General features: G+C 45.9%; 1 protein-coding gene across 1 annotated transcript in view; it reads right to left on the minus strand.

The window, feature by feature from the left end:
* The window catches only part of IPO11 (importin 11), a 926630-nt gene that overhangs the window by 809124 nt on the left and 91694 nt on the right, over window positions 1–25812 (minus strand). The window contains exon 4 of the mRNA XM_082270245.1: window positions 16249–16452. Coding sequence (XP_082126371.1) covers window positions 16249–16452 — 204 coding nt within the window. The remainder of the gene's footprint in view (window positions 1–16248; window positions 16453–25812) is intronic.

Below are 25812 nucleotides of genomic sequence, written 5' to 3' on the forward strand. Positions count from 1 at the left end.
AGGTGAGCAGCATTTTATATTAAACAGAATTCAGGAGAATTCAACCCTCCAGCCAAGAGACACTGTGAGATTCAGATTACTGTGACAAAGAAAGGGTAACTTGAAATTAAACTAAGCATATAATATGATGAAACAGTGTATATATATATATATCTATATCTCTATCTATATCTCTATCTATATCTCTATCTATATATATATATCTCTATATCTATATATATATATATACACACACACACACACACCAAACTATGATATAGACATCTATTTTCTAGGGAAGTCAAATTATTATACACTTTCTTGTTAAATCCACCCAATGAAGGGATGCTGGAAACTGTTTAGTCGGTAAATAGTGACATTTATTTAAAAAAACTTTTCATGAGGATCGAGCAAAAAACTTGCAGTGGATAAAAATGGATTTTTGTAAAATCTTACCGTAAAATCCTTTTCTCTTAAGCTCATTGACAGACGTAGTCCTCGTTGATTAATACCAACTCGGGTTATACTGCCCTCTACAGGAGTAGGACTAGACAGGAAAGAAAATGTTCTGGCCACACCCTAGGGGCAGTCCCAGAGGGTATATCCTCTCACTTCCTGCTACAGCAAATCAGTTATGTCACAAAGCAGTGTTTAGAGAATTTAACCCAACCCAACTCAAAACCAGAGGGGCGGGTACTACGTCTGTCAATGAGCTTAAGAGAAAAGGATTTTACGGTAAGATTTTACAAAAATCCATTTTTCTCTGTCGCTCATTGACAGACGTAGTCCTCGTTGATTAATAACAACTCGGGACGTCCCAAAGCAGTACCACAAATGAGGGGTGGGCTAACAGAAATCAAAATCCAGAAGGCCCAACCGGAGCCAACCAGAAGCATCAAGGACTCATCGAGCAAAAAGATGAGACCTAAGTGAAAAACCCAACAAACCCTTGAGATAGACCAACAGTCTCCTCAGATTGCGGCCTGCAGAACCTTGCGGCCAAAAGAGGCATCTGACGATGCCATCACATCAATCTTATAAAATGATGTAAAGGTATCAACCGACGATCAAGTCATCGCCTTGAAAACCTGGATCGCTGACGCCTGCTGGCGGAAGACCCAGGAAACACTAGGCGCCCGAGTAGAGCGCGCCTTAACAGGGAACGGAGGATTCCGACCCTTAATAGAATAAGCCTGTACCACCGTCTGACTGGTCCATCTAGATATGGTTGTGGCAGACATAGGCAACCCCCTTCTAGGGCTATCCGTGCTCACAAAAAGTGAGTTCGTCTTACGAAACAAGTTCGTAGTAGTCAAGTGTACCCTGATTGTCTGAACCCCATCCAAGGAGTGTAATCCCAAGGATGGCTAGTCTTAGGACATGGGGAAGGTAACACAATATTTTTATTCAGATGAAAACTCTGAAAACCACTTTAGGAAGGAAGGATGGATTCGGAAGAAGAACCACCTTATCCCTATGAACCACCAGATATGGGGAACCACAATATAATGCGGCCAGTTCTGACACCCTGCGTGCAGAAGTAATGGCCACCAAGAAGGCCACCTTCTGGGATAATGTAAGCAAGGGAATCTCCCTAATATCTTCAAAGAGAAGTTTCTGAAGAACCGACCACACTAACTTAAGATCCCAGGCGGTAAGAGTGCACGCACTGGCGGAGCCAGATGTCGCACCCCCTGGATGAAATTCCGCACCAAGGAATGATTAGCCAAAAGTTTCTGAAAAAAGATTGCTAACGCTGAAACCTGACCCTTGATGTGCTCAAGGACAGTTTCTGCTCAACCCCTTGTTGCAGACAGACCAAGATTCGGGTCACCGAATAGGTATGTGGGGGAAATCCAAGAGATTCACACCAAGCAATATAAGACTTCCATGTGCTGGAAGTTGCTTTCCTTGCTTTAACTAGAGGTAGGAATAACTGAAGCTGACACTCCCTTGTCCTTCAGTACCTGAGTCTCAATGGCCAGGCCATTAAGCCAGCGATAGTAAAACAAGATGGAAGATCAGTCCCTGAGACCGCAAATCCTCCCTGAGAGGAAGTCTCCAAGGAGCGTCCGCGACTAGCCTCACCAAGTCGGCGTACCAGGCTCGACGAAGTCAGTCCGGAATTTCCAGAATAACTGGAATTCCCTCCACCTCTATCCTGCGAAGAAATTCCCGCAGTAACTTGAGAGGATGGAAGGCATGCCGTAGCTGATACTGCCCCCACGGGGCGATCAGCGTTTCTGCTGCGTCCGCTAGAGGATCGCGGGTGCGAGCTACAAACCTCCGCACCTTCCTGTTGAGCCAAGGTGCCAACAGATCCACATCCAGGGTGCCCCAATGAAGGGACAGCTAGTGAAAAGCTCTGGATGAAGAGGCCATACCCCTTGATCCAGAATCTGATGGCTGAAATAATCTGCCTGCCGATTTCCCACCCCCGGAGTGAACACTGCGGGGAGATCCGGAACAAACCGTTCCGTCCAACGAAAGATGCTAGTCGTTTCGATGGCCACCAGGACACTCTAAGTGCCCCATTCTTGACATAAGTCACGACCGTGGCATAGTGTGATTGGATCCGAATCGGGCTGCTCTAGAGCTGCTCGGTCCAGTAAATCAGACAAAATCTGATCGCTCTCAGTTCCGATACCCTATTGGTAACCTGGATGCTATCGGAAGGAATGACTTCCCCTGGTTGAGCATCGGAGACTTCCTGGTCCGCTCGCTCAACCAGATCCGATTGTCCAGGAAATCGGAATTCTGATTCCATTAGAAAAAAATCTCCTTCAGGAGAATTCGGGTATGAGACTGGGTATACGGTACTGCCTCTAAGAAGGCCACCATCAGTCCCAGCCAATTGACGGACAGCAACATCCGAATCGTTGACTGAACCTTCTGGAGTTTCTCCGCAAGGAGAAACTTTCTTGCCCAGGATGTATCCAACATTAGGCCCAGATAGTTCAGTCTCCTGGTGGGAACCAGGGATGATCTTTGGGAAAGCGAAGAAAACGCTGATGTCCTGCGATGATGGGGATATAAGGATAAGCATCCTAAATGTCTATGGACGCCAGGAAATCCCCCTGATGCAGGGAGGCCACCACTGTTCGGATGGACTCCATCTTTCCCCAAGTCCAGAAATTGGACGCACCTTGCCCTCTTTCCTGGGCATTGTGAACAGGTTCGAATAGAACCTCTGAAACCGTTCAATGTTAGAAGGGAAGAATCGCACCGGTGGAAGTGATCGAAACTCGATCCTGTATCCTGACCGTATGACCTTCCTTTAAAGAGGGATTCCTCAAACGGATAGCGCCGAGCCATGCGTTTGGAAATAACAGGGGTTTGTTTCAAAACGACCACATTTGGGTAAAGGAAAATCCTTCGCCCTTTTGGTAGGCTAACAAGTACCAAAAAGGAATCTCAGTCTCAGCTACCTCTACCGGTGTAACCTCAAGACTAAAAGGTTTCCCGGACGGACACAACTAGTGCATCCACCACTCTTGTGCTATGGCGGAGGCAGAAACGTTTTCTTCACTGCTGAGGAGACATTACCTGAGACAACAGCCTCATAAGAGGGACCTGCAGCTGCATTGACCAGCTCCGAATCAGTATCTGAAGTATCAGATAAAAAATAGGGGTAGGCAGGGGTCACTTCTTGACCCCCGTCCCTGACAGGCCACCTCCACCCGGGATACCAAAGACTCCAAAACTGCCGAAAATGCATTAAAAACAAGTGGGGTACTGGAGGGTCCTGCGGCCACCTTGAGGGGATCAGGTGGGGATACCTATGCGGCAGAGTCAATGATTATACAAGACATTTGCCAGCGACAAAAAAAAAAATGACAAAGTAAAAAACTTTTTTTTTTTTTGTAATTTCCCAGCGCAACAGCGCCCCTCAGTGTTACCTGCCTTTTTGGACCCCACAGAGAGAGAGAGACCCCAAGGCTCATCCCTGATGCACAGAAGTTTTCTATCAGCTTGCTCAGTGCTGTCCTGTTACAGACAGGAAGTCTTTGGCCCTTTTTCCTGGGTAAAGGAGGCGGCTCCGCCCCTTAACACGCCTTCCAGCGCCTCCCCCTGGCTCCACGAGGTGTTTGGTCACCTCAAACATGGCCGCCCCCATGCTGGAGACACGAGGCTACGCCAATATGGCGGCCTCGTGCGATCTGCCAGACAATGGCGGCGGCCTGTACAGGATTCTATGTTCGCCTGCGGGAGTATCTCGGCCCCACAACCTTCACCCTGATGGTGATAAGCCTGGCCGGCGGTACCGGACCCTGGCGGGCCGCATGCGGTCCGTGGGCCGTCGGAAGGCAGCACTCTGCCCTTGCTGGAGGAATGGCAATCTGGACTGCAGTGATTCAGGCATAGGCATCGCCCTGTGAACACCTCTGACAGGTAAGATACCTCTTGCTTCATTAGTAATGCCCATTCTAGTACTGCCACTGACTTCAGTCACCTTTACAGTTTTAAAAAGACATTAGATAGTCAGCTCCCAAACCAAGCCTCCTGGTTTCTGTTCACAAAAATCACACTCAAATTGGGGGATCTGTGACCTGTTATAGGATAGAGGGGAAACCCATCCTACCATTCCAGAGAGGGGCCCGCGTCCACCACAAACCCGACAGGGGGGGAGGGGGAACATACTACTCACCATACCGGAACCAGGCGGGCGCCACTCCTGACAGAACCCCTCTCCACCGGGGTGGGGGGGCTGTCGACCAATACGGACGCCGTGACTCTTGGTCATTGGCGTTCAAGCGAGACGTTTAACTCGCAGGGTCAGTCCCCGTCCAGTGGGACTATGTCGCGGCCGACCCAGCGCGGAGCTATGGCCTGCACGCGCTCGTAGGCTGAACTGGGGTGACCACTGGATCTCAACATCCAGCCTGTCGCCCAGTTACAGCTTGCTTGCTTGAAGATCTCACAGGAACACTGAAGAAAAAAGCTGTCTAAAAAAAATCTAAGAAAAAAATCCTGCCAGGACCGAAGATCCTAGCAAGGCATCTAGGTCCTTACTCCTAACTAGACAGAAAAAAACTGATTTGCTGTAGCAGGAAGTGAGAGGATATACCCTCTGGGACTGCCCCTAGGGTGTGGCCAGAACGTTTTCTTTCCCGTCTAGTCCTACTCCTGTAGAGGGCAGTATAACCCGAGTTGTTATTAATCAACGAGGACTACGTCTGTCAATGAGCAACAGAGAAAATATATTTCAAAAGGGATAGATGCCACACAACCACAATTTGCAAATTGTTGGGATATACACGAAATATGAAGGTGCACAGAACAGTTTCAGACATCCCTGCCCTTTAACTCCAACTCAAGTCATATTTGTGTTTATTAATTCATCAGCTATAAAAACTGTAGCTGCTGACTTTATAAACAGACACTCACTTGTCCCAGGATCCAGCAATGTGCTCACCGCAGCTGTTCCTTCCATCGGCGCCAGGCCGGCATCTCAACTGTGGACACCGGGCTCTAACAGCTTGTGACTTCACAGCCTGATGCCAAGTCCCCATGCATGAGCCACCCTGCACATTGTGAATGGTCCCACAGTCTTCTGGGATCTGTGACGTATCCCAGAAGATTGCGGGGAGGCCTAGACAATCTGAGCGGAAGTGGGAGCGGGTACTTGTCAAAACCAGGCCTTTAAGATGAACTTCCCCCTTTTGAGTGAAGCTCCGCTTTGTCTGAGACCTCTAGAACAGTAAAACCAATGTTCTACTGTATACCTTCATGTCTACTGTATAACAGTTTAGTGAAAGTGAATACATTAATTCACATGTACAGTTCATGTGCAACAATCTCTTTTGATATTGCACAATCAGCAGTAAAGTGGAGCCCATGCAGTCCATCCTCTGCAGACATTTTCTACATTATCACATCTCATACATATTCCAAAAGACTTAAAAACATAAAGCAACATCCCAAGTTACGCTCATTTTTATGTACTACTAAAGCGGATTTCAAGTTAAAATAATAAAACACACCAAAAGAAAATACAAAAAGGATATCTAGAAAGGATAAACACCTACTGCCAGAGAACATTAACAGAAAAGCAACTGTCCCTGCAAAAGAAAAATGTACTGTGGAAAACTTAAACTAACATATCAGTATTATTATTAGCCAACCTGTGTGATGGCAAAGGCAGGGGACAGGTTCTCTTTATGAAGGCATCATGCCTCCCCTGCCTTCCAGTGCAAGTAATCAAGTACATATTTTCCTTGATTAGCTGCATCCTTGGTTACAGTAGCCAAGGAACGACAGCTCTGAAACTGGAAGTGATGAAACCATCATAGCTTGGAGGCTTATTAGAGGAGATCAGAAAATGGATGTTCCTCAATCCCCTTTGTATCTATTTCAGCCGTTCACCATGGTCCTGTGCTCCCTGAAGTAACGGAAAAGCCCTGAAACCACTGTGGGAAGAGGGTATGGGGCTGGATCTTCTCACTACTGTAAACATGATCAGCTGCCTGTAAAGCTGCCAGGATCAGTTGTACTGAACAACTGATCGGACACTGTAAAAAAAAAAAAAAAAAAAAAATTATACCAAGCTCACCACTACAGCCAAGAGCTTGTTTTAGCCACTTCAATTCCAGGACGTTTTAAAACATCCTAAGAATGTGAAATAGTTAGTCTTTTTTTTTTTTTAAACAACAAACATGTTATGCTTACCTCCTCTGTGCAGTAGTTTTGCACAGAGCAGCCCCGATCCTCCTCTTCTCGGGTCCCTCACCGGTGCTCCTGGCCCCTTTCCCCCACGGCAAGCAGTTTGCAATGGGGCACCAAAGTAGGTGCGCTCCCAATCAGCAGCTCTATGTGTTTATTCACACATGAAGCCGAAGCACAGCCCCGCCCCCTCCGTCTCCCGATTGGCTCACTGACTGATGGACAGCTGCCAAAAGCCAATGAGGAGTGTGAGTTCCAGCACTTAGGGACATTGCTGGAATGAGAGGGGGCTCAGATAAGTATTAGGCTGGGCTGCTGCACACAGAAGGTGTTTTTACCTTCCTGCATAGGTAAAAAAACCTTGTGCCTTTACAACCACTTTAACGTGCATGTCAAGGCAAACTGATAGAATTATACATATTGGAGAACATTTTCTGCAGTACATCATGCAGATCTCTGCATGTTTTATCCCCAAAAATTGTGGGTTGGTGAGTGTTTGTTTTAAAGCACATTTACTACTTTTAACCGCTTGCCGACCGCCTACAATATATTTACTGCGGCAGTCAGCCTCTCCTGGGCAAACCGACGTAGTACTACGTCGCTCGCCCCCACTCGTTCATGGCCATCCCCGCGCGAGTGACCGGGGGCTCAGATGTCCGCCGGTCACTCACGATCTCCCGCTGGAGAGGGAGAAAGGCAGACGGCTAATGTTATCGCAGCCGCCTATCATTCTCCCCGGTGTAACTGAAGAGATAATACGATCCTGCTATGTAGGATCGTATGTCTCTGTGGTTACATCACAAGCCACGCCCCTTGACAGTTAGAATCACGCCCCTAGGGACACACTTAACCCATTGATCACTAATAAAGTTAACCCCTTCCCTGCCAGTGTCATTTTTACAGTAACAGCGCATATGTATAGCACTGATTACTGTAGTAATGTCCCTGGTACCCCCAAAAGTGTCAAAAATGTCAGTTAAGGTTCCAATCTGGCCACGCAATGTCGCAGTCCCGCAAAAAAAAAACAAAAAAAATGCAGATCGCCGCGCCATTTCTAGTAAAAAAAAAAAAAAACAATAAAAATGACATCTTTCCCTTGGTTAGTAAACGCAATAACTTTTGCGCAAACCAATCAAAATACGTTTATTGCGATTTTTTTTTTACCAAAAAATATGTAGCAGAAAACAAATTGGCCTAAAATGTTAAAAACATTTTGATTTTTACATTTTTTGGGGGGGAATTTCATATAAAAAAAATTTGAAAAATATGGTTATTTTTTCAAAATTGACGCTCTTTTTTGTTTATAGCGCAAAAAAAATAAAAAAAAAAAATCGCACAGGTGATCAAATACCACCAAAAGAAAGCTCTCTGTTCGTAGGAAAAAAAGGACGTCAATTTAATTTGGGTACAGCGTCGCACGACCGCGCAATTGCCCATTAAAGTCACGCAGTGCCGAATCGCAAAATAGGCCCTGGTCTTTGAGCAGCCAAATCCTCCGGGGCTTAAGTGGTTAAAGAACGTGTAAATACCTGAATGTCCACAGCCTGGCTACAGGTTCACTTTAAGCCATAATCTGGCAAGCTAAACTATACACATAACATTTTAGGTTTTTAAAAGCTATTTGTGATGCTGGAGGTGATTTCACAGCCTAGGAAGAAAAAGACTGGATTATTCTCCAAAACACCAAGAGTAAAGGCGTCCCCTAATAAAGTATAATGTATTCCGTTCAGACATATCAAAACACATTCATCTTAAAAATGTGTTTATCAAAATAAAATGACTGTCTGCTGCACATGTAAATTATAGTCTGAGCGGTCCATGGAAACATTTGGAATAGAATTCAGTGAATTACAGCTGGGCTTTCATCAACAAAAAGACTATTGCGGTATTTGAGCGATGTGCCATTTTGTCTCCTATCAATGCTGTCATAAACGCCAATTTTTATCTATCACATAAGGGTGGAAAAGTTGATTAAAATCTGTTACCAGTTTTTATTATCCCTTTACATCTGTGAAAAACACTGAAGTAGAACACTGAGCAAATATAATAAATGTCCCCTCAGTACCATGATGTATTCCACATAAATTCTATGTTATACATTTGTTTAAGAACTGCTAGTATAATTATTTGATATTGAATTGTATGTAGCACCCTACAGGTAGGTGCTAGGTGAAGTATAGTGGGACTTGGCTGCTTAACAGCAGGGCCATGATTTCAGCTGGACTGTCATGTCTCCCAGGTGAGGTTACTGAGAGGGGAGGCTCCCCACTGGGAGGATTCTCATAGGGCAGTGGAGGAAACCCAATCAGTGGCTCAGTCAGGCTTGTATCTACCCCAGAAGGCAGATTCTGCCCCAGAGCATTCTGGGAGTGGGTATAAGTTTGAAGGGAACGCATGACGCAGCATCTTTGGCGATGAGCAGAGTTCCAGGAAGGAGAGTACGGCTCTCAGAGGAAGCGGATGTCGCGGGTGGCGGCCTGGGAATCCAAAGAGTGTGAAGCTGAGCTGCAGAGGGGATCCGGTGTGCCTGAAAGCAATGGAGAGAGAGAGAGAGGGGTACAGCTCCAGGAAAGCCTACAAAGGTCGTGAGTACTGTGGACTGCCCCTGGGGGTCTGCCTAGAGTCAGAGGGGACCATTCCCGAGAAGATTCTAAGGATCCAGGAGTCAGCTAGCTATTTAAGGGGGTGCCTGATCAGAGGACCCTGAAGTATTAGAGGGGGTACCTAGGTAGAGGACCCTGAAGTGTGAAAGGGGGCGCCTGTAGTTTGGGCCCTGAAGAGTCAGTGTTCAGTGGGAAGTGTACAAGGTTGAGAGTTGAAGCAGCACAAGTATCTACACAGAGCTACCTCAGCCAGTGCAGGGCTGGAGGGAGCTGTTCAGTGACTTGAGCTAAAGCAGTGTCAGGAGTCAAGTGTTCTACAATCCTGGATCTTCTGAAATAAAGTTGAGGTTCCAGCACAGTTTCAGTACTACAGTATCCATAAATAAATGAAAAAGTGTGCTGATAAATGTGAGTGTGCTGCTACCAAAGGTGTATGAATGAAATAATGTAAAAAAGTCTGGTGCGCTACTAAATTGCAATAAAATTAACAATGTCAATCGTGCATACAAAATAGTGTACAAACAATTTGAAACAAATGATAATGTGAGTAAACACAGTCTCTGGTTTCTCTTGCAAATCAATATCATGTGTTTTCCGTGAACAACTCCACCAGAAAAAAGCTAAATAGATGAATGTGCAAATAAAGTCCAGTGTTCATATAAATTCCAAAAATAATCACTGTTGGCCGTGAGAAAACCAAGTGCTGCTGCAAATCAACGAACGTGACGTGAAAATCCCATCACCTGGTGAATTCACGGCTTACCAGCTTTAAGTAGATTTAGGGCAGATAGACAGAATATGAATCCAAAGGGGCCTCTGCAGATAACCAAAAGGTAGTGCTGTGTTGCAATCCACCCTCGTGTGAGACAGGGGAGGGGGGGAGCTGCTTACCAGATCCCACTGTTTCCAAACATGTAATGGATGTAGACTCTCTCTGGATATGTAAATGAGGGACTCCTGGTGTTTCCTGGTTCTTCTCTCGGAATGACACTCATATAAGGTGCACCATGAAAATGAGGGAATAGACTAATAGTGCATTACCTTTTATCACATTTATTAGGAAAGTAAAGATTGCACTTACAGGAAAAAACGAAGATGCAAGTTCTGTCTGGAGAGCGGCGGCTGCCTGCAGTGCAAGCCGCGGCTGTTGTGACTGACGGCGTGACTCCTCCTTCGTTCTGACGCGTTTCCTCCCTATTGGGCTTCCACGGAGATAGGAGGGGAGTCAGCGCCATCATCTCTGCCCTTTTTATGATGACATGAAACATCACTTCCTGTGTCAATGGGACTCAAACACGAAGTAAAATACCAACTGCACCTCTCCATCCCCCCCCCTTTTCCTTTCCCCTTTTCTTCTTCCCCCCTCCTGTTCCCTTCTTTTTTCCCCCTTGCCCCTCCTTTTCTTTTTGTGAGCTGGCCAAATTTATATTTTACCTTTATAATAATTCTTCTTCTTAGAGGACATTCTGAACTTTGCAAGCGTTTTTTTTTTTTTTTAATTTCTTTTTTAAAGACTAAACTACTCGTCCATTTTATTTTTTTTTTTTACTTTTCATGTTGCTATCTGATGTGTTTCCCCACCTCTGCTTTTGTCCGTATGCATGTTGGTTATGGTCTGGGGATCTCGGGCACAGCAGTAATATAGAACTTCTTTGTTAAACCTATCTGTGCAATACCTTTCCACACTGTATAATATACTGTTTGTACATGAAATGTTTTTTGTATTTGAATATTTATGGATAGGTTTCTATTATAGAGAATTTGTACAAGCAAAACAGCTGAAGAAGTAAAATTCGGGGAAACATGCAGAGCTACTAGTCAATTTACTTCATATTCCACTCCGTGACAGGATAGGTTTTTTTAGCTTATTGTCACTGACTTTGTCAGAACCGGTTCACTATGTACATCGACATGTTGTTTACATTGTAATCGTATCATGTATACATGTGTTTTTTTGAAAATTTTTATCAATAAAATGAGAATTTTTTTTATAATTGTGCCTTTAAAGCCCATGTTTCCCAATCTTCTATGTATATACCTCAAGATTACATAGGCATTGCTTCAAGTCACGACTTTCAGGTTGCACAAGTGTGAAATGGGTCTAAACATCAATAACATAAATCGTACGCAAAAACTGTAAATATTAGTAAATCAGTGATCTGTTCAGGTGATCAGTAGCTAACTGATTTGGCAGTCAACAAGGCACTGGCCAGGATATGCCGCTAAGTCAAGGTGGATAGTGGGGTCTGTTTCAAGATGGAAACAAGAAAAGAGATCTCCATAGCAGGACATTTAAAGCATTTTCAATCAGCCTATGATCACAAAAACAATTTAACATACACATCACAGAAAACCACTATCAAAAAACAGATGGTTGTAGGTCGTCTTGTGTAAACGTTAACTAGGTTAGGCAAAAAGAAATAGGAACCACACAAACCTAAGCTTCATTGCAAACATTAAACAAATATCCACTGACCCCTGCTTGGCGTCCGTTCACATCTTGGCAACCCAGATCGTGCAAACAGAATCGCAGGACTCCTGTCGCCCAAAAGAAGTTCATGTACTTCTTTTGGGTGACAGGCATCTCGCAAATCTTTTTACAAGATTGTTCTGTGATTCGTCAGGCGACAATCGTGGCAAATTGTGCCGCGTTTGGGGTGCCATTTTAAGTGACAGGGGTGGCACGGGCATCCTGGGATTTGGTATGGTACGGACCATAGAGTTTGTTCTTAGATAGAAAACTGGTTACAGGGGCACATTTAAAGCGTGGGGATAAAAAAATGAGTACTCAGACTAGTCTGGATTGGTAAGTGGGGTACCCCAGGGCTCTGTACTGGGATCAACTCAGTTACATTTTTCATAAATGATATAGAGGTCGGTATAAAATAGCTTAATCTCAGTGTTTGCTGACAAAAAGAAAAAAAAGAAGTAGGGCAACGACATCACAGCAGGATATAGAAATCTTACAAGAGGACCTGAATCAGTTAATGGAGTGGGAAACTAGATGGCAAATGGCACTTGGTTAAAAATATACACTCACTAGGGGGGAGAACCTGGTGAATTCCAAGATGGAGAAGAATCTGAGGGTCCTAGTAGAAGACAGACAAGCAATATCATGCAATGTCAAGCTGCAGCAAGCAAAGCCAGCAGAAGGTTAGCATGCATTAAAAAGGGGATTTACTCCAGAGATAAAACAAGAACCCTGCCATTTTATAAAACTCTGGTCCGGCCACATCTGGAGTATTCCATCCAGTTCTGGCCACCAATCCTCAGGAAGAATGTGCTGGAGCAAGTCCAGAGAAGGGCAACAAAATTAATATGGGGACTGTACTAGGACCTCAATTACAGGGATCAACTGCAAGTACTAAACTTATTCTCCCTGGAGAAGAGAGGCTTGAGAGGAGACATGATTGGGATATACAAATACCTCAATGGTGATCCCAGGTTAAGTATGACACTAATCAGTCCCAGAGAATGTAAGAGGACACGGGGCCACACAATGAGACTGGAAGCTGTTTAACCTTAAGCTGTGTAGGGTATTTTTACTGTCAGGGCAGTAAGGATGAGTGGTGTCAGCAGGAAGTATTGATATTTTTTATAAACTCTTGGGCGTGCATCTTCGTAAACACAATATACAGGGATATGGTAAATGACTATCTACACTAACACACACTCGTTGAACATGGTAGACGATGGTCTTTATTCCACCTTATTAACTATGTAATCTGGAACCAGCTATGAGGTTTTGAAGATTTAGTACAAACATCCTATCTGAGATCACTAGGTAATATGCAGCAGCCAGCCTTTTCCATGCAATTGGAAAGATCAAGTGAGTGGCAACCCACGTTATTCTGTAAGGTAGAACAATCAAAATCTGAAATCAACTCTTGATCATAATAGGAGGGGTATTGGGGGGTTTGGACCAAGTTTTCTAGTTCTGGCCCCAGGAGCAGGAGAAAAATTCTCTCTTCATCTCCAAATTGACACTTATGTTTAATGCGGTTTGCTTGTATGTCTTACTTCTGTTTTTGTAACCTTTTTTAACCCTTTCTATGACTGCCTGCCTAAGGGTATTGTATATAAAAAATGATATGCTGGTTTATGGTTGCTTTAAAGAAGGCACAAGTCTGAAGAGACTGTTGTAGGAATGTGGTGTGTGTAGTTGTATTGTATTATCAGTGCCTATCAGCTAGATTGTAAATCATTACTAATCTGTGTGAGACTGCATTACAGGGCTGCCCTCTCACATTCCCTGTAACTGGAGCAAGTGGCTGGTAAAGAACAAGATGGTCAATCTGACTGCATGCAGATTAGTACCATTGTGTGGAAGTTATCATAGGCAGAGATATATGTGCCTGCATAAGCTGTGGTACATTGCATTAAGAAAAAATATGCATTAATTTTGATTATTCCGGTACACTGGCAGCCCGTACAAATTAACGGCTTACTTTTTTTTTCCAATTCGGGACAGTAAGGGGCCTCTCCCAGGTCCTCGCTCCACTGAGCCTTCAAATGATGCAGATGTCACCTCGCTCACATTGTTTCCAGCAAAGATTTGTAAGCTGGCTAGTACACAATATCATTCCAATACAACCATTTCTGGAGAAATTTCTCCCTGGTAACCTTCTCTGTCGCAATCAGGTCTTCTATTTTCTTGATTTAATCATTTTTCGCCAACCAGACGGTGATCAAGGGTGGTTGGTGCCTTTCTTTTTTTTTTTTTAAAAGAGAAGTATACAACTTTTTGCTGCACTTACCAATTACAATAGAATGCCAAAAAAAAGGCCTAATGGAAATCTTGTGATGGCGTAACAGAAAAAAAGTCAGATCCTGAGGGATCTCATAGTCCGTGAATACCTTCAACCAGAAGATTTGGAGCTTACCGTACTACAGGACCATAAAATATGCAGCATGTCTTCCACTACTTCTCTCCACCTCCAACACTTCTGTGCGAAAATTTTGTCGATCCTGTGGGGAGTATAGTACCATCTTGTAAGGATTTTAAATCCCGATTCTTGGTATCTAGAGCAAAGTAACATTTTGTACCTAAAGAGGAAGAGCCATTCCATCCGTTTATTGGAAGATATGCAAAAGGTCCCCTTTACCATTTGGCGGCTTAAAAACTGCCCTGGGGAGATCAAGTAAGCGGTAGGTCTGAGACACTGTAGGACGCTAAGGCATATGGCTGTCGCATAGCCTGTAGAAAATGTGTACGTTTACGAGTTAAAGATGAGGCTGTGGAAAGGGAGGACATAAAGTGAGAGAGTTGCATTTTGTTCCAAAATGACAAAGCAGAGAGAGCTGGATTTGCTGCTATCTATGCCCTGGAAGGCTAAAGGTCCAGAATGTAAACGGTCTTTGGAATAACTTCTGCTGCTGTAATATCTTAAAAGAAATGTAAAGTCAGAAGGTTTTTTTTATCTTAATGTACTCTATGCATTAAGATAAAAAACCTGTGTGCAGCAGCCCCCCTCACACTTACCTGAGGTCCCCCTCTGTCCAGCGATGTCCACGAGTGTCTCAGCCATCTAAGATTCTCCCTCCTGATTGGCTGCTGCCAAAGTCAGCTAGCCAATCAGGACAGAGGGGGCAAGGCCAGGGCAGGGCTCTGTGTCTGAATGGACACAGGGAGCTGTGACTCGGCTCGGGTGCCCCCATAGCAAGCTGCTTGCTGTGGAAGCACTTAACAGGAGAGAGGAGCCAGAAGAGGGGAAGAGGGACCCTTGGATCCAGGTTGCTCTGTGCAAATCCACTGCAACAGAGCAGGTAAGTATAACATGTTTTTCTTTATATGAAAAAAAAAAAAGATCACTTTAAAGCTCGGGTTTGACATTCCCAGGCTAAATGATGGGTTTTAAATGAGGAAAAGCAGGAATGGTTCTGGAGAAATCGGTTTATTCTGGAACACCTGAGTGCACATACTCCAGGCCTCACCTAAAGTGGGGTGCAGTCTGCGGAATCCTTCTCAAAACACCATGAAAGGTTCAACAATGGAATTTTAGAAACCACTTGTTATAAAGTTACCAACTGCTTTAAAGAACCATGGCGGCACCAGTCAATAATCCTGCTTTAATGGCAGGCTGCCTGGTAGGATGCTATATCCGAGAGCGCCATGCCCCCCCAGTGTCGAGAATTTTAGACTTTACTGGAACAAACGTGGTGGTTTTCGGGTTCAAAAGAAGTGTGAAAATGTGCGGTTGACTACTCTCAGATATGAGCTTGCAAAACGAACCGGCAAAGCCTGAAGTAGGTACAATAAAGGCAGAGTATTAATTGAATAATATATGAATAGGTTATTTGAAGGCAAGGCATGCTAGAACAATAACCCCAGCCATTAGATCAGCCAGGGGTCCTTAATCTTCCGTCTGTGTCCCACAGGTGAGCTTGTTTTTGAAGACACAACAGCAAGGAGAACCAAAGTCTCCTGTATGAGAAAAAAAAAAAGTCCCCTCGAAAATAATTTTCAGAGGAACAGGTGTCCCCATGAAACATTTTTACCTTTACTGCTTTTCTGGTAAGAACAGCCATCATTTTCTTTCTTAATGGCTATGGTCACTACCACAAATAGGTTGAACTGAATTGTTCCCTTCTCTAACTAAAACAAAAAAGCTTGAACTACACATATAGTAATATGCTAAATGGATTTAGCCTTAATTTTTATGGCTACATGTAAAAGATTTGGAACTCAAGGCGATGTTCTGGATCATTAGGAGGACAAAGAAAAAAAAAACAAAACTGAATTTACAGGGATGATGGATTTTTGCACTGGTCATAAGAACACCAATTTACCATTAATATAGCGTCAAAATTTGTCCCAAAGAAAAAAAATAATACTTTTGATTTAAATCTTCTTTAAACATACATAATACATTATATCAACTCAGCATTTCTTTGTTTTGGAAAGTGATCTCTATAAGTCTTTATACTGCCAGCTCAAGATTAAAACCCTCTGATCAGAAAACAGAACAAATAATAAATAAATAAAAATAAAGAATTCACTTACTCCTTGAAAGAGCTTCTTATCTGCTGCAAGTCTTTTGGAAGACAAAGTCTTGGTCACATGATAAAAAGTAAGCAATGCTCTGTGCTGACGAAGGTCATCTTGAACTTTTATGGATTCAATGAGAGTTGGGATAAGTTCAGGCCACTGCTTGGGACAATCAAGCCTTGCCACTTTAGCTATTAAAACAGCAATCTGAGTAGCAATCTGCAAAACATAAAAAAAAAAAACATGTAAAAAAAAATAATAATAAAGAGAAGTTGAATCAGGCAAGATTTGCCTGCCCTCGAGAAGCTAAAAAGACCAGAAATTATCTAAAGATAAACAAGGAGGTGTGCTACAGATACTTAAGCTGGCCAAAAACAGTTCAAATCTTGGCCGGTTCAGGAGGAACTGGCTGAGATTCGAACCATGTATGGGCAATGTACCCATTGTTAATTGATTGATCAACTTGGGTATAACCAGCCCGTCGGATTTTACATACGATGATTGCTAGCAGCTGTTATAGCTGCTATCAAAAATCACTGTGCTCTTCCCTCTCTCTCTCTCCGCTCCACCCCCCTCTGCCGTCAGGAGAACACAATAGCTCTGCAGAAGAAAATCCCCATCAACATAGTTGGGACAGGAAAGAAAGTCGATCTGTCTATGGCCGGAGAATTACCTCCCCCGTGAGAAAAACCTACCCTCGTCACTTCCGGCCAGGAACAGCTGAGCAGCGCAGCAGTGCGCATGCTCACAGCCCCGGATACCTAAGGGAACAGATGAGGAGCTGACTAGTGCGCATGCGCACTAGTATGAAAAGATCACAGTGTACCGTGAAAAAAACCTACCCACGCGGCGGTTACATTAAACAGCTGGGCTGCAATACGAGTCATCTCCGCTCCTGTCCCTGTCACTACCCTGATCTGGGCTAGTAAATATAAAAGCGGCTCTCGGCTCCGTCATTTATGTTTTCATACACCCGCCGCCGCTTTTATATTTACTTGCCGAGAGCAGGGAAGTGACAGGGACAGGAGCGGAGATGACTCGTATTGCAGCACAGCTGTTTTAATGTAACCACTGCATTACATACAGTGCCGTGCACCGGAAGTGACGAGGGGTAGGTTTTTCTCACGGGTAGGCGATTCTCACGGAACACCGGCCTTACAGCACCAGATTACTGGAGGAATAAAAAAAGTGATTAAAAAAAGGTTTTTAAGCCTGTCTGTTTGATTGATATTAAACACTTTAGGACCGAAGGATTTTCCTGCTTTACATCCAGGCCACTTTTTGTGATTCGGCACTGTGCGACTTTAACTGACAATTGCGCGGTCATGCAACGCCATACCCAAAAATAATTTAAGTCCTTTTTTTCCCACAAACAGAGCTTTCTTTTGATGGTATTTGATCACCTCTGCGCTTTTCATTTTTTGCGATATTAATAAAAAAAGAGCGACAATTTTGAAAAAATAACAATATTTTTCTACTTTGACAGTTAAAAAATATCCAATATATTCAATTTTTGTCATATATTTAGGCCAAAATGTATTTAGCTACATGTCTTTGACAAAAAAATTCTCAATGAGCGTATTTTAGACCTGTCTTCATCATTTGCTTGAAAAGGGTCCCATAGACAAAAGATTGCTACCCAATACTGCCCAAACTGGCTAAATCAGTAACATAAATCTGTTTATAGACTTATTTACCGACAAACCAAAAAAACGGCCAACTGAAAAAATTTAGCTAGAGCCTCTAAGGTCAGTCTGACAGGGACTGTATGCTGCTTCCCAAAGACATGAGAAACACCAGATCTGACTGCAATCATCATACATACCTTAACAAGACAGACTGAAATGTTCAGCACTAGGACAGCACTACACTGGTAATTAGAAAAAGGCATTGTGTAGAAAATAGTGAGGTTTTTTGTTTAGGACATACATGATATTACACCATGAATAACGTTTGCATCCTTATATTGCATGCTCAGAAAAGTATTGCATCTCCTAGCTATTTTGGTTCATTTAGGGTGTTAATGCAGAGGGTAATGGCTAGTTTTGTCAAGAGGAGGGGAGAAACAGTTTTGCTCTCCGAGTAGGCAGTGCTCCCCCATGATCCAGCGGTGGACTGTCCTTCGGCGGTCTCATGTACTGTGCAGGGATAAGGACTCTGCTCTGATCTTGATGACATCAGGACCCTAGACTGGTGGAGCTTGGGACAGCAGATGCTACGTGGGACTGATCTAACTGCAGGGAGCAGCAGAGGATCAAATAAGTAAATCTCCTTTTACTGTACCCTTAGGCATAAATCAACAATAAGCCCTCGCACTGTGGGCACATTCTCACTGCAAGAGATCGTTTTTTGTTTTTTTTTTTTTTGCTTTGGATAGAGTAGGGAATGAATAAACACGTTCGATTGTTATTTTTTTTTTTTTTTTTTTGTCCCTTTGGGGAAATTTGCACTTTTCGTTTATGTCCTGTAGATGCATTGAAAAGTGAGAGGAATCCTCTTGAGAGTGAAGCCGGAGGGATGTCACCAAGACAAATGTCCTAAATGAATAATTTTCTCTCTGAAAAAGGTCACCGGGAAAAAAAAAAAAGGGGGGATGAATATTTCAGCAAGGACATAGACAGCATAAAAAACGGACAGGGGCTTTAACCATCCCATGCTGTATCCAAAAGTAAGAAAAAAGTGTTGGCTTGAGATACAAAAGCTTGTCTATTTATAAAGGTATTCACACAACATTACTAAAGCTTTCTCCCTTTTTCTCTAACTGGATTTGATTGGAAAAATGTAAGAGTCATAGGAGAATATTGTGTGAAAACCTTTGTAAATAGATCCCCATTCTTTTTTCTGCCAGGGCAAGTACAACTTGAACCAGGAGGGAGTGCAGCAACAGTAATGAGATCTGTTCTCATTTATGTTAAAACAATAAAACCAAAGCAAACATTGCAATGTCCTCCAGCATAGCTTCTCAGTTCAATGCAGTTATCCAATAAGGAAATGAGTTGGTCACCAAGGAGCAATGTACATCTATTACTGAAGCTCATCATAATGTCAGAGTTCTTAGAATCCAGTCATCCCTATGGACAGGCGGGTGTAAATTTACTTGTGTCCGTTTACACCTGCCTACCACCAGGTCCGATCCATTTAATTTAATCCCAGCAGCTCATAGAGCAGAGTAGTTTCTGCAGAGCAGATACGGAGGAGTCATCCACCAGCTGTGCTCCAATCAGCAAGGGCTTCTGTGCAGATCCCCTGCTGATCAGAATAGAAGCGACCCCATGTGAAAGGGACCTATGAGGGCAGTCAAAATAGAATGAACCAATATACCTTTACCAAACATTTGGTTCCCCTCTGGAATCAAGCATGCTGCTCCTCTTTCCTGCTCCTTCCATCCCTATCCATGACATTCAGGCTACATTCACAACTGCGTTTATGCCTGACCCCAATTATATGTAAGAAAATCAGCTGTGGGGGTCCGGCGATTAGCTGCAATAGGCAGCCCCATTAAAAGCAATGGGAGGCTGCTGGCTCCTGCAGCTAATTGCAACACTCGTATGTAGATCGCTAGGTGGTGAATACCTGAGAGTGATTGGCTCTGCATGCAGGCTGTCTGCGTCCAATGCTGATCACTCACAGGGATTCCCCACCTAATGATTACTTGAGAGTGATGCAATTAGCTGCAAAAGTCAGTAGCCTCCACTTGCTTTCAATGGGACTGTCTCCCGCAGTTAATCGACATGACCCCCCCCCGCGATGATTTTCTCGCATATAATCAGGGTTGGCAAAAAAGCAGTCGTAAATGTGGCCTAAATGTGAACACCAGGCTTTCTATTGCGTAAGCACAGTTATTAAAATTTATTTCTGTCTAGGCATTTGTATAGCGACCAGCATTTATATTTCTCCTGTGCAGATAAGGCAGTGGATGCACAAAACCGGAAATATGAACATGATTATAACAACAGCATGCAAAAATAGTGGCTGCACACCAAAGAGCAGATTTGACCCAGATGAGCATTTGTACTCTCCATTGGGAGCAAAAATTAGAGACATTGATGTCATGTAAAGTACATGAACAAGGACTTTCATTGCAGGATCACCGGATATTTCAAGTGGTTGTATAGTCAAAGAAAGATTACTGCCAACTTCGCTGTTTTACTAAGCACTACTACACAGTGTAAATGTTTGTATAAAATTATGCCTCTAAATACCTTATTTCAGACTATTTCTATTTGGTCACATGACCTCCAACCGCTCTCCTCCCCCAATCAAAGGGGTACAGCAGGAGGGGCTGAGATCCCCCTTCTGACATCAGCCTGGAGGTCACGTGACCGCTGTGCTGTCCGCTCAGCCCCTCCCGCTGTAGCCCTTAGATTGGGGGAAGAGAGCAGCTGGAGGTCAGTTAACTGAACAGAAATGATCTGAAATAACGGAATTTTTGTAAAATCTTACCTGTAAAATTCCTCTCTGAGTCCTCCGACAGTCGCCGCCTCCTCTAAGTCATCACTATTGGGTATTGTCGTCATCTGCTCCGCAGGAGTAGCTAGGCATATAGACTTGGTTAAAAACAAAAAGGCATTTGCATGTATACACCCCTGGGGGCTGTCCCATCTGGTCAATACCCCCCTGCAGTGTCCACTCCCAACTCAGTTTGGTAGCATAGCAGTAAGAACAAGAACCCCAAAGAGGGGCGGGGGCGGCGACTGTCGGAGGACTCAGAGAAAGGAATTTTACAGGTAAGATTTTATAAAAATTCTGTTTTCTCTTACATCCTCCGACAGTCGCCGCCTCCTCGAAGTCATCACTATTGGGATGTCCCAAAGCAGTATAGACATGAGGGGTGGGATACGCAACCGTAGAAGAGGCAACGCCATACCCATATCAGAGAAAGGAACCTTACAAACACTGTAAGGGAACCCACTGGGCAACAGAAAAATGAACAATGCTCAACAGGAGCAACCGCCCAGAACAGCAAACACCAACAGCCAGGGACCCACAAAAAAACAAGGGTCCTTTATGGCACTGCCGCACTGAAAACTTTGCGGCCAAAGGAAGCATCAGCTGATGCCTGAACGTCTACTTTGTAGAATTTTGAGAAAGTGTGCACCGACGACCAGGTCGCAGCCTTGCACACCTGGGCCACCGAGGCCCTGTGCCAACAAGCCCAGGACGTACTCACAGATCTAGTAGAGTGCGCCTTAACAGGGAAGGGCGGCACCCGTTCCTTCAAAGCATAAGTCTGTTCAATGGTCTGTCTGATCCATTTGGCAATAGTTGCTGCGGACGCACCCATGCCCTTCAGAGATCCCTCAGGAAGAACAAACAGGGAATCCGTTTTACGAAAGGATTCAGTAGACGACAGGTAAACCCTGATCGCCCGAACAAAATCCAAAGAATGCAAGGCAATCTCCTTCGGATGCTTAGGCTTCGTGCAAAGCGAAGGCAGAACAATTTCCTCATTAAGGTGAAATTCAGTGACCACCTTGGGAAGAAAAGACGGAAGTGTCCTCAACACCACCTTATCCCTATGGATTACCAAGTAAGGGGAGCAGCAAGACAACGCCGCCAGCTCCGACATCCTACGAGCCGAAGTGATCGCCACCAAAAAGGCGACCTTCCTTGACAGCAGAGGTAAAGAGATCTCCATGATATTTTCAAAGGGAGCACGCTGTAGCACGGACAGAACCAAGTTCAAGTCCCATGGAGGTAAAGGCTCCTTCCTGGGAGGAACCACGTGTCGCACACCTTGAATGAAGGTGCAGACCAAAGAATTAGACGCCACCGGGCGTTGGAAGAGAATAGCCAGGGCAGACACCTGACCCTTGATTGTGGCCAGCGCCAATCGCTGATCCACTCCAGACTGAAGGAAAGCCAACACTCTAGACACCGAGTACGAGCGAGGGGAAAACACCCTGGACTCAAACCAGGCGAAATAAGCCTTCCAAGTGCGGTAATAGATCTTACCAGAAGAGGATTTCCTAGCCTTGATCAGCATAGGGAGAGAGACCCTTGTCCTTCAGGACCTGGGTTTCAGCAGCCAGGCCGTTAAAGCCAGCGACCGTAAAGCAGGATGGAAGATCGGTCCTTGAGACAGAAGATCTTCCCGCATGGGCAGCCGCCATGGAGGCGCCACTGGCAGGTAAACCACGTCGGCGTACCAGGACCGGCGAGGCCAGTCCGGCGCTATCAGAATCACCAGGTGTGGCTCCGAGACTAGCCTGCGGAGGAACCTGGACAGCAACTGAATCGGAGGAAAAGCATACATCAGACGATACTGATGCCAAGGGGCCACCAACGCATCCGAGGCGTCCGCCAACGGATCGCGCGTTCTTGCCACGAAACTTCCCACCTTTCGATTTAGCCGAGACGTGAACAGATCCACGTCCGGGGATCCCCACTTCGCACACAGCATTTGGAAGACCTCCGGGTGTAAGGACCATTCCCCCTGCTCCAGGGCCTGGGGACTCAGATAGTCCGCCTGCCAATTCTCCACACCCGGAATGTGAACTGCTGAGATTGCCGGGACATGAATCTCGGCCCAAGTCAGAATGTCGGACACCTCCCCGGCCGCTCGAGCACTCCTGGTGCCCCCTTGGTGGTTGATGTAAGCCACCGCTGTAGCATTGTCCGTCTGTACCCGGACAGGACGACCCCTTAGACGGTCCGACCACTGTAGAAGGCAGAGCTTGATCGCTCGCAATTCCAGGACGTTGATCGGAAGGGAGGACTCCTCTTCCGACCAAGTGCCCTGGGCAGACAGGGTGCCCAGGACCCCACCCTAGCCCAACAGGCTGGCATCCGTGGTGATCACCGTCCAAACCAACGGACGGAACGACTTGCCCCCCGTTACCGACGGGGACTGGAGCCACCACAGAAGAGCCAATCTCCTCCGACGACTCAAAGAGACATGCAGTTCTAGGGACTGAGCCTGTCCATCCCAGTTGGCCAGGACCTCCGTTTGGAGAGCCCGCATGTGGAACTGAGCAAAGGGTATCGCTTCGAAGGTCGACACCAACCCCAGGACCCGCATACAGGTCCTGAGTGACGATACTGGAACGTCCCTGAGGGACCCGATCTCGTCCCGCAATGCTCGGAGCTTGTCCTCTGGCAAGAACACCTTCGCCTGAGCAGAGTCCAGAATCATTCCCAGGTAGGGAAGGCGAACCAAGGGCACAATGACGACTTCTGAACATTGATGGTCCAACCGAACTACTGAAGCGTCCGGACCGTGATGGACAGATCGCGCACCAGATCCTGACTGACACTCAATCTGACGAGGAGGTCGTCCAGATACCCCAGGATCGCAATGCCCTGAGCCCTCAGTAGGCCCAGAAACGGCGCTAGGACCTTGGTAAAGACCCTGGGAGCCGAAGCGAGACCGAAAGGTAACGCCACAAACTGATAATGGTCTCTTGCGACTGCAAACCGAAGGTACCGCTGATGACCATCGAAGATGGGGACATGCAGGTACGCATCCTTGAGGTATATTGAAGCCAGGAACTCTCCCGGGCTCAGAGAAGCCACCACCGATCGGAGAGACTCCATACGGAATTTTCAAACTCGCACAAAGCGGTTCAGAGCTTTCAGGTCCAGGATAGGACGCACCTTGCCCTCATTTCTGGGCACAGTGAACAGATTGGAATAAAAACCCCGAAACCTGTCCCGATGAGGCATCGGGACGATCACCCCCTGAGCAAGGAGGTCCTGGACCGCACGGTGCAAGTCCTGCAGACGCTCCGGAGGCAAATGAAGATTCGAAGGGAAGAATCTGTCCGGGAAAGAAACTCGATCTTGTATCCCGACCGATCTCCTGAACCCACCTGTCCGAAATCCAGAGCAGCCATGGTTGAAGGAAACCGCGCAAACGTCCCCCCACCCCAGAGAGGGGTGAGGGCGCGCCTTCAGGCAGAAGTGGACTGACCCGACGTAGCGGTATTGCCTGACTTCTGCTTACCCACCCAGGGCTTCTTCTGTCCGCCCTGGGACTTGAAGGGCTTGCCCTTGGACTGGTTCCGAAAGGCACGAAAGGAACCCTGACTGGATCTAGGCGTAGAACCCCTCTTGCCCCGGAAGGGCTTGTGCTTCGGGTTCTGGGGTAGCATAGCACTCTTGCCCCCCGTGACGCCTTTTACCAGGGTATCCAACGCCTCGCCAAAAAGGCGAGAGCCAGCATAGGGAAAGTCCGCGAGGACTGGTCAGCCGACCAACTCTTCAGCCCTATCAGGCGGCGATTGAGCACCGCAACACTAGAGAGGCGTGCTACTAGCGGGGCCTCATTCAAGGCCGCATCACACAGATACATGATTCCCTGGTGGATCTGATCCACCATATCCACCCGGGCAGGTGGAACACCATCAGTCACAAGGCTGCTCCTAAGCACCTTAGACCAGTCAGCAACCGCCTGCGCCACTAATACAGACGCGAAAATCGGTTTGAGCAGAGAGCCCGCCACCGTATAGGAATGGCGGGCCAAGGACTCCAAATGTCGGTACTTGAAATCCTGGAAAACCGGGGAATCCTCCGTAGGAACCAAGGTAGCCTTATTCAGCACCGCGACCGTGTCATCCACCTGCGGCGGTACACACCAGCGCGATTCCGTAGCCGGTGCAAAGGGATAAAGCAATTTGAACCGACTAGGCACCACGGACGCTTTAACGTGTGCCATACTTCATTAACAGTGTAATGAAACTCAGTGGGACAGGGAAAAACCTGTGCCGACTTGCGGGTCCTGTGTGTCCCAAAGAAAGACACAACGCCCGGAGGGCTGGGCTCATCCTCCAAATGTAAAGTGTCCTTTACAGAAATAATTAATTCATGTATGGTCGCCCGTTCCTCGCCTCCGCCTCCCCTTCAGACCCCTGCAGGTCCACGGATGAGCGGGACCCCGAAAAGGGCACGCTCGCAGCAGCAGTAGCCATATCACCATCTGAATCAGAGGAGAAGGACAACCTGGGCCTCTTACGACCAGCACGTTCAGCCATCAGCATTTCCATATTCGACACCAAAGTCACCACTACCGCGGCCAAATCAGGTCTCAGAGGGGGCACTGGAGAACTGGGGGCCCCCACCAGGGCTGGTGGAAATTTGCTATCCTGAAAATCCATGCTCAGGTGAGAAAAATCAGGACAGTGCAAGAATCAGGTGCTGTCCCCTTAAAAGCGTTGCGAGTGCGCAGCCCACCGCTCCAGCTATAGAATAGAAAAAAGACCCCCAAACAGGAAGGAGACAAAACTGAGCCAGAAGCGACAGTACAGAGATATATTGAGAGCAATAACCTGCAGAGCCCCCGCAGAGTGTTGCCACCGCTGTCCTGCTTCAGAGGAAAGAGGAAGTGCTGTGAAAGTAGGCTGAACTATTCTGCTGCATGTCCCAGGGAAAATGGCTGCCCCATAGAAATGTATGGGAGGCTCCACCAAAATGGCCGCCGACATGAGGCTGGACCGACCGGTCACCGCAAACATGGCGGCGATTGGCGCCAATGTAGCATGTAGATTCGCCCATAGAGAAGCTCACATGCTTGCCCAGTGTGTAAAAAATGGCGGACCGCGCGGTATTACCCTGTCGCGGTCCATACACAGTCTGCACCCC

The sequence above is a fragment of the Pelophylax lessonae genome (genome assembly GCF_965119305.1).
Source record: "Pelophylax lessonae genome assembly, chromosome: 1".
In the NCBI taxonomy this organism is placed as follows: Eukaryota; Metazoa; Chordata; class Amphibia; order Anura; family Ranidae; genus Pelophylax; species Pelophylax lessonae.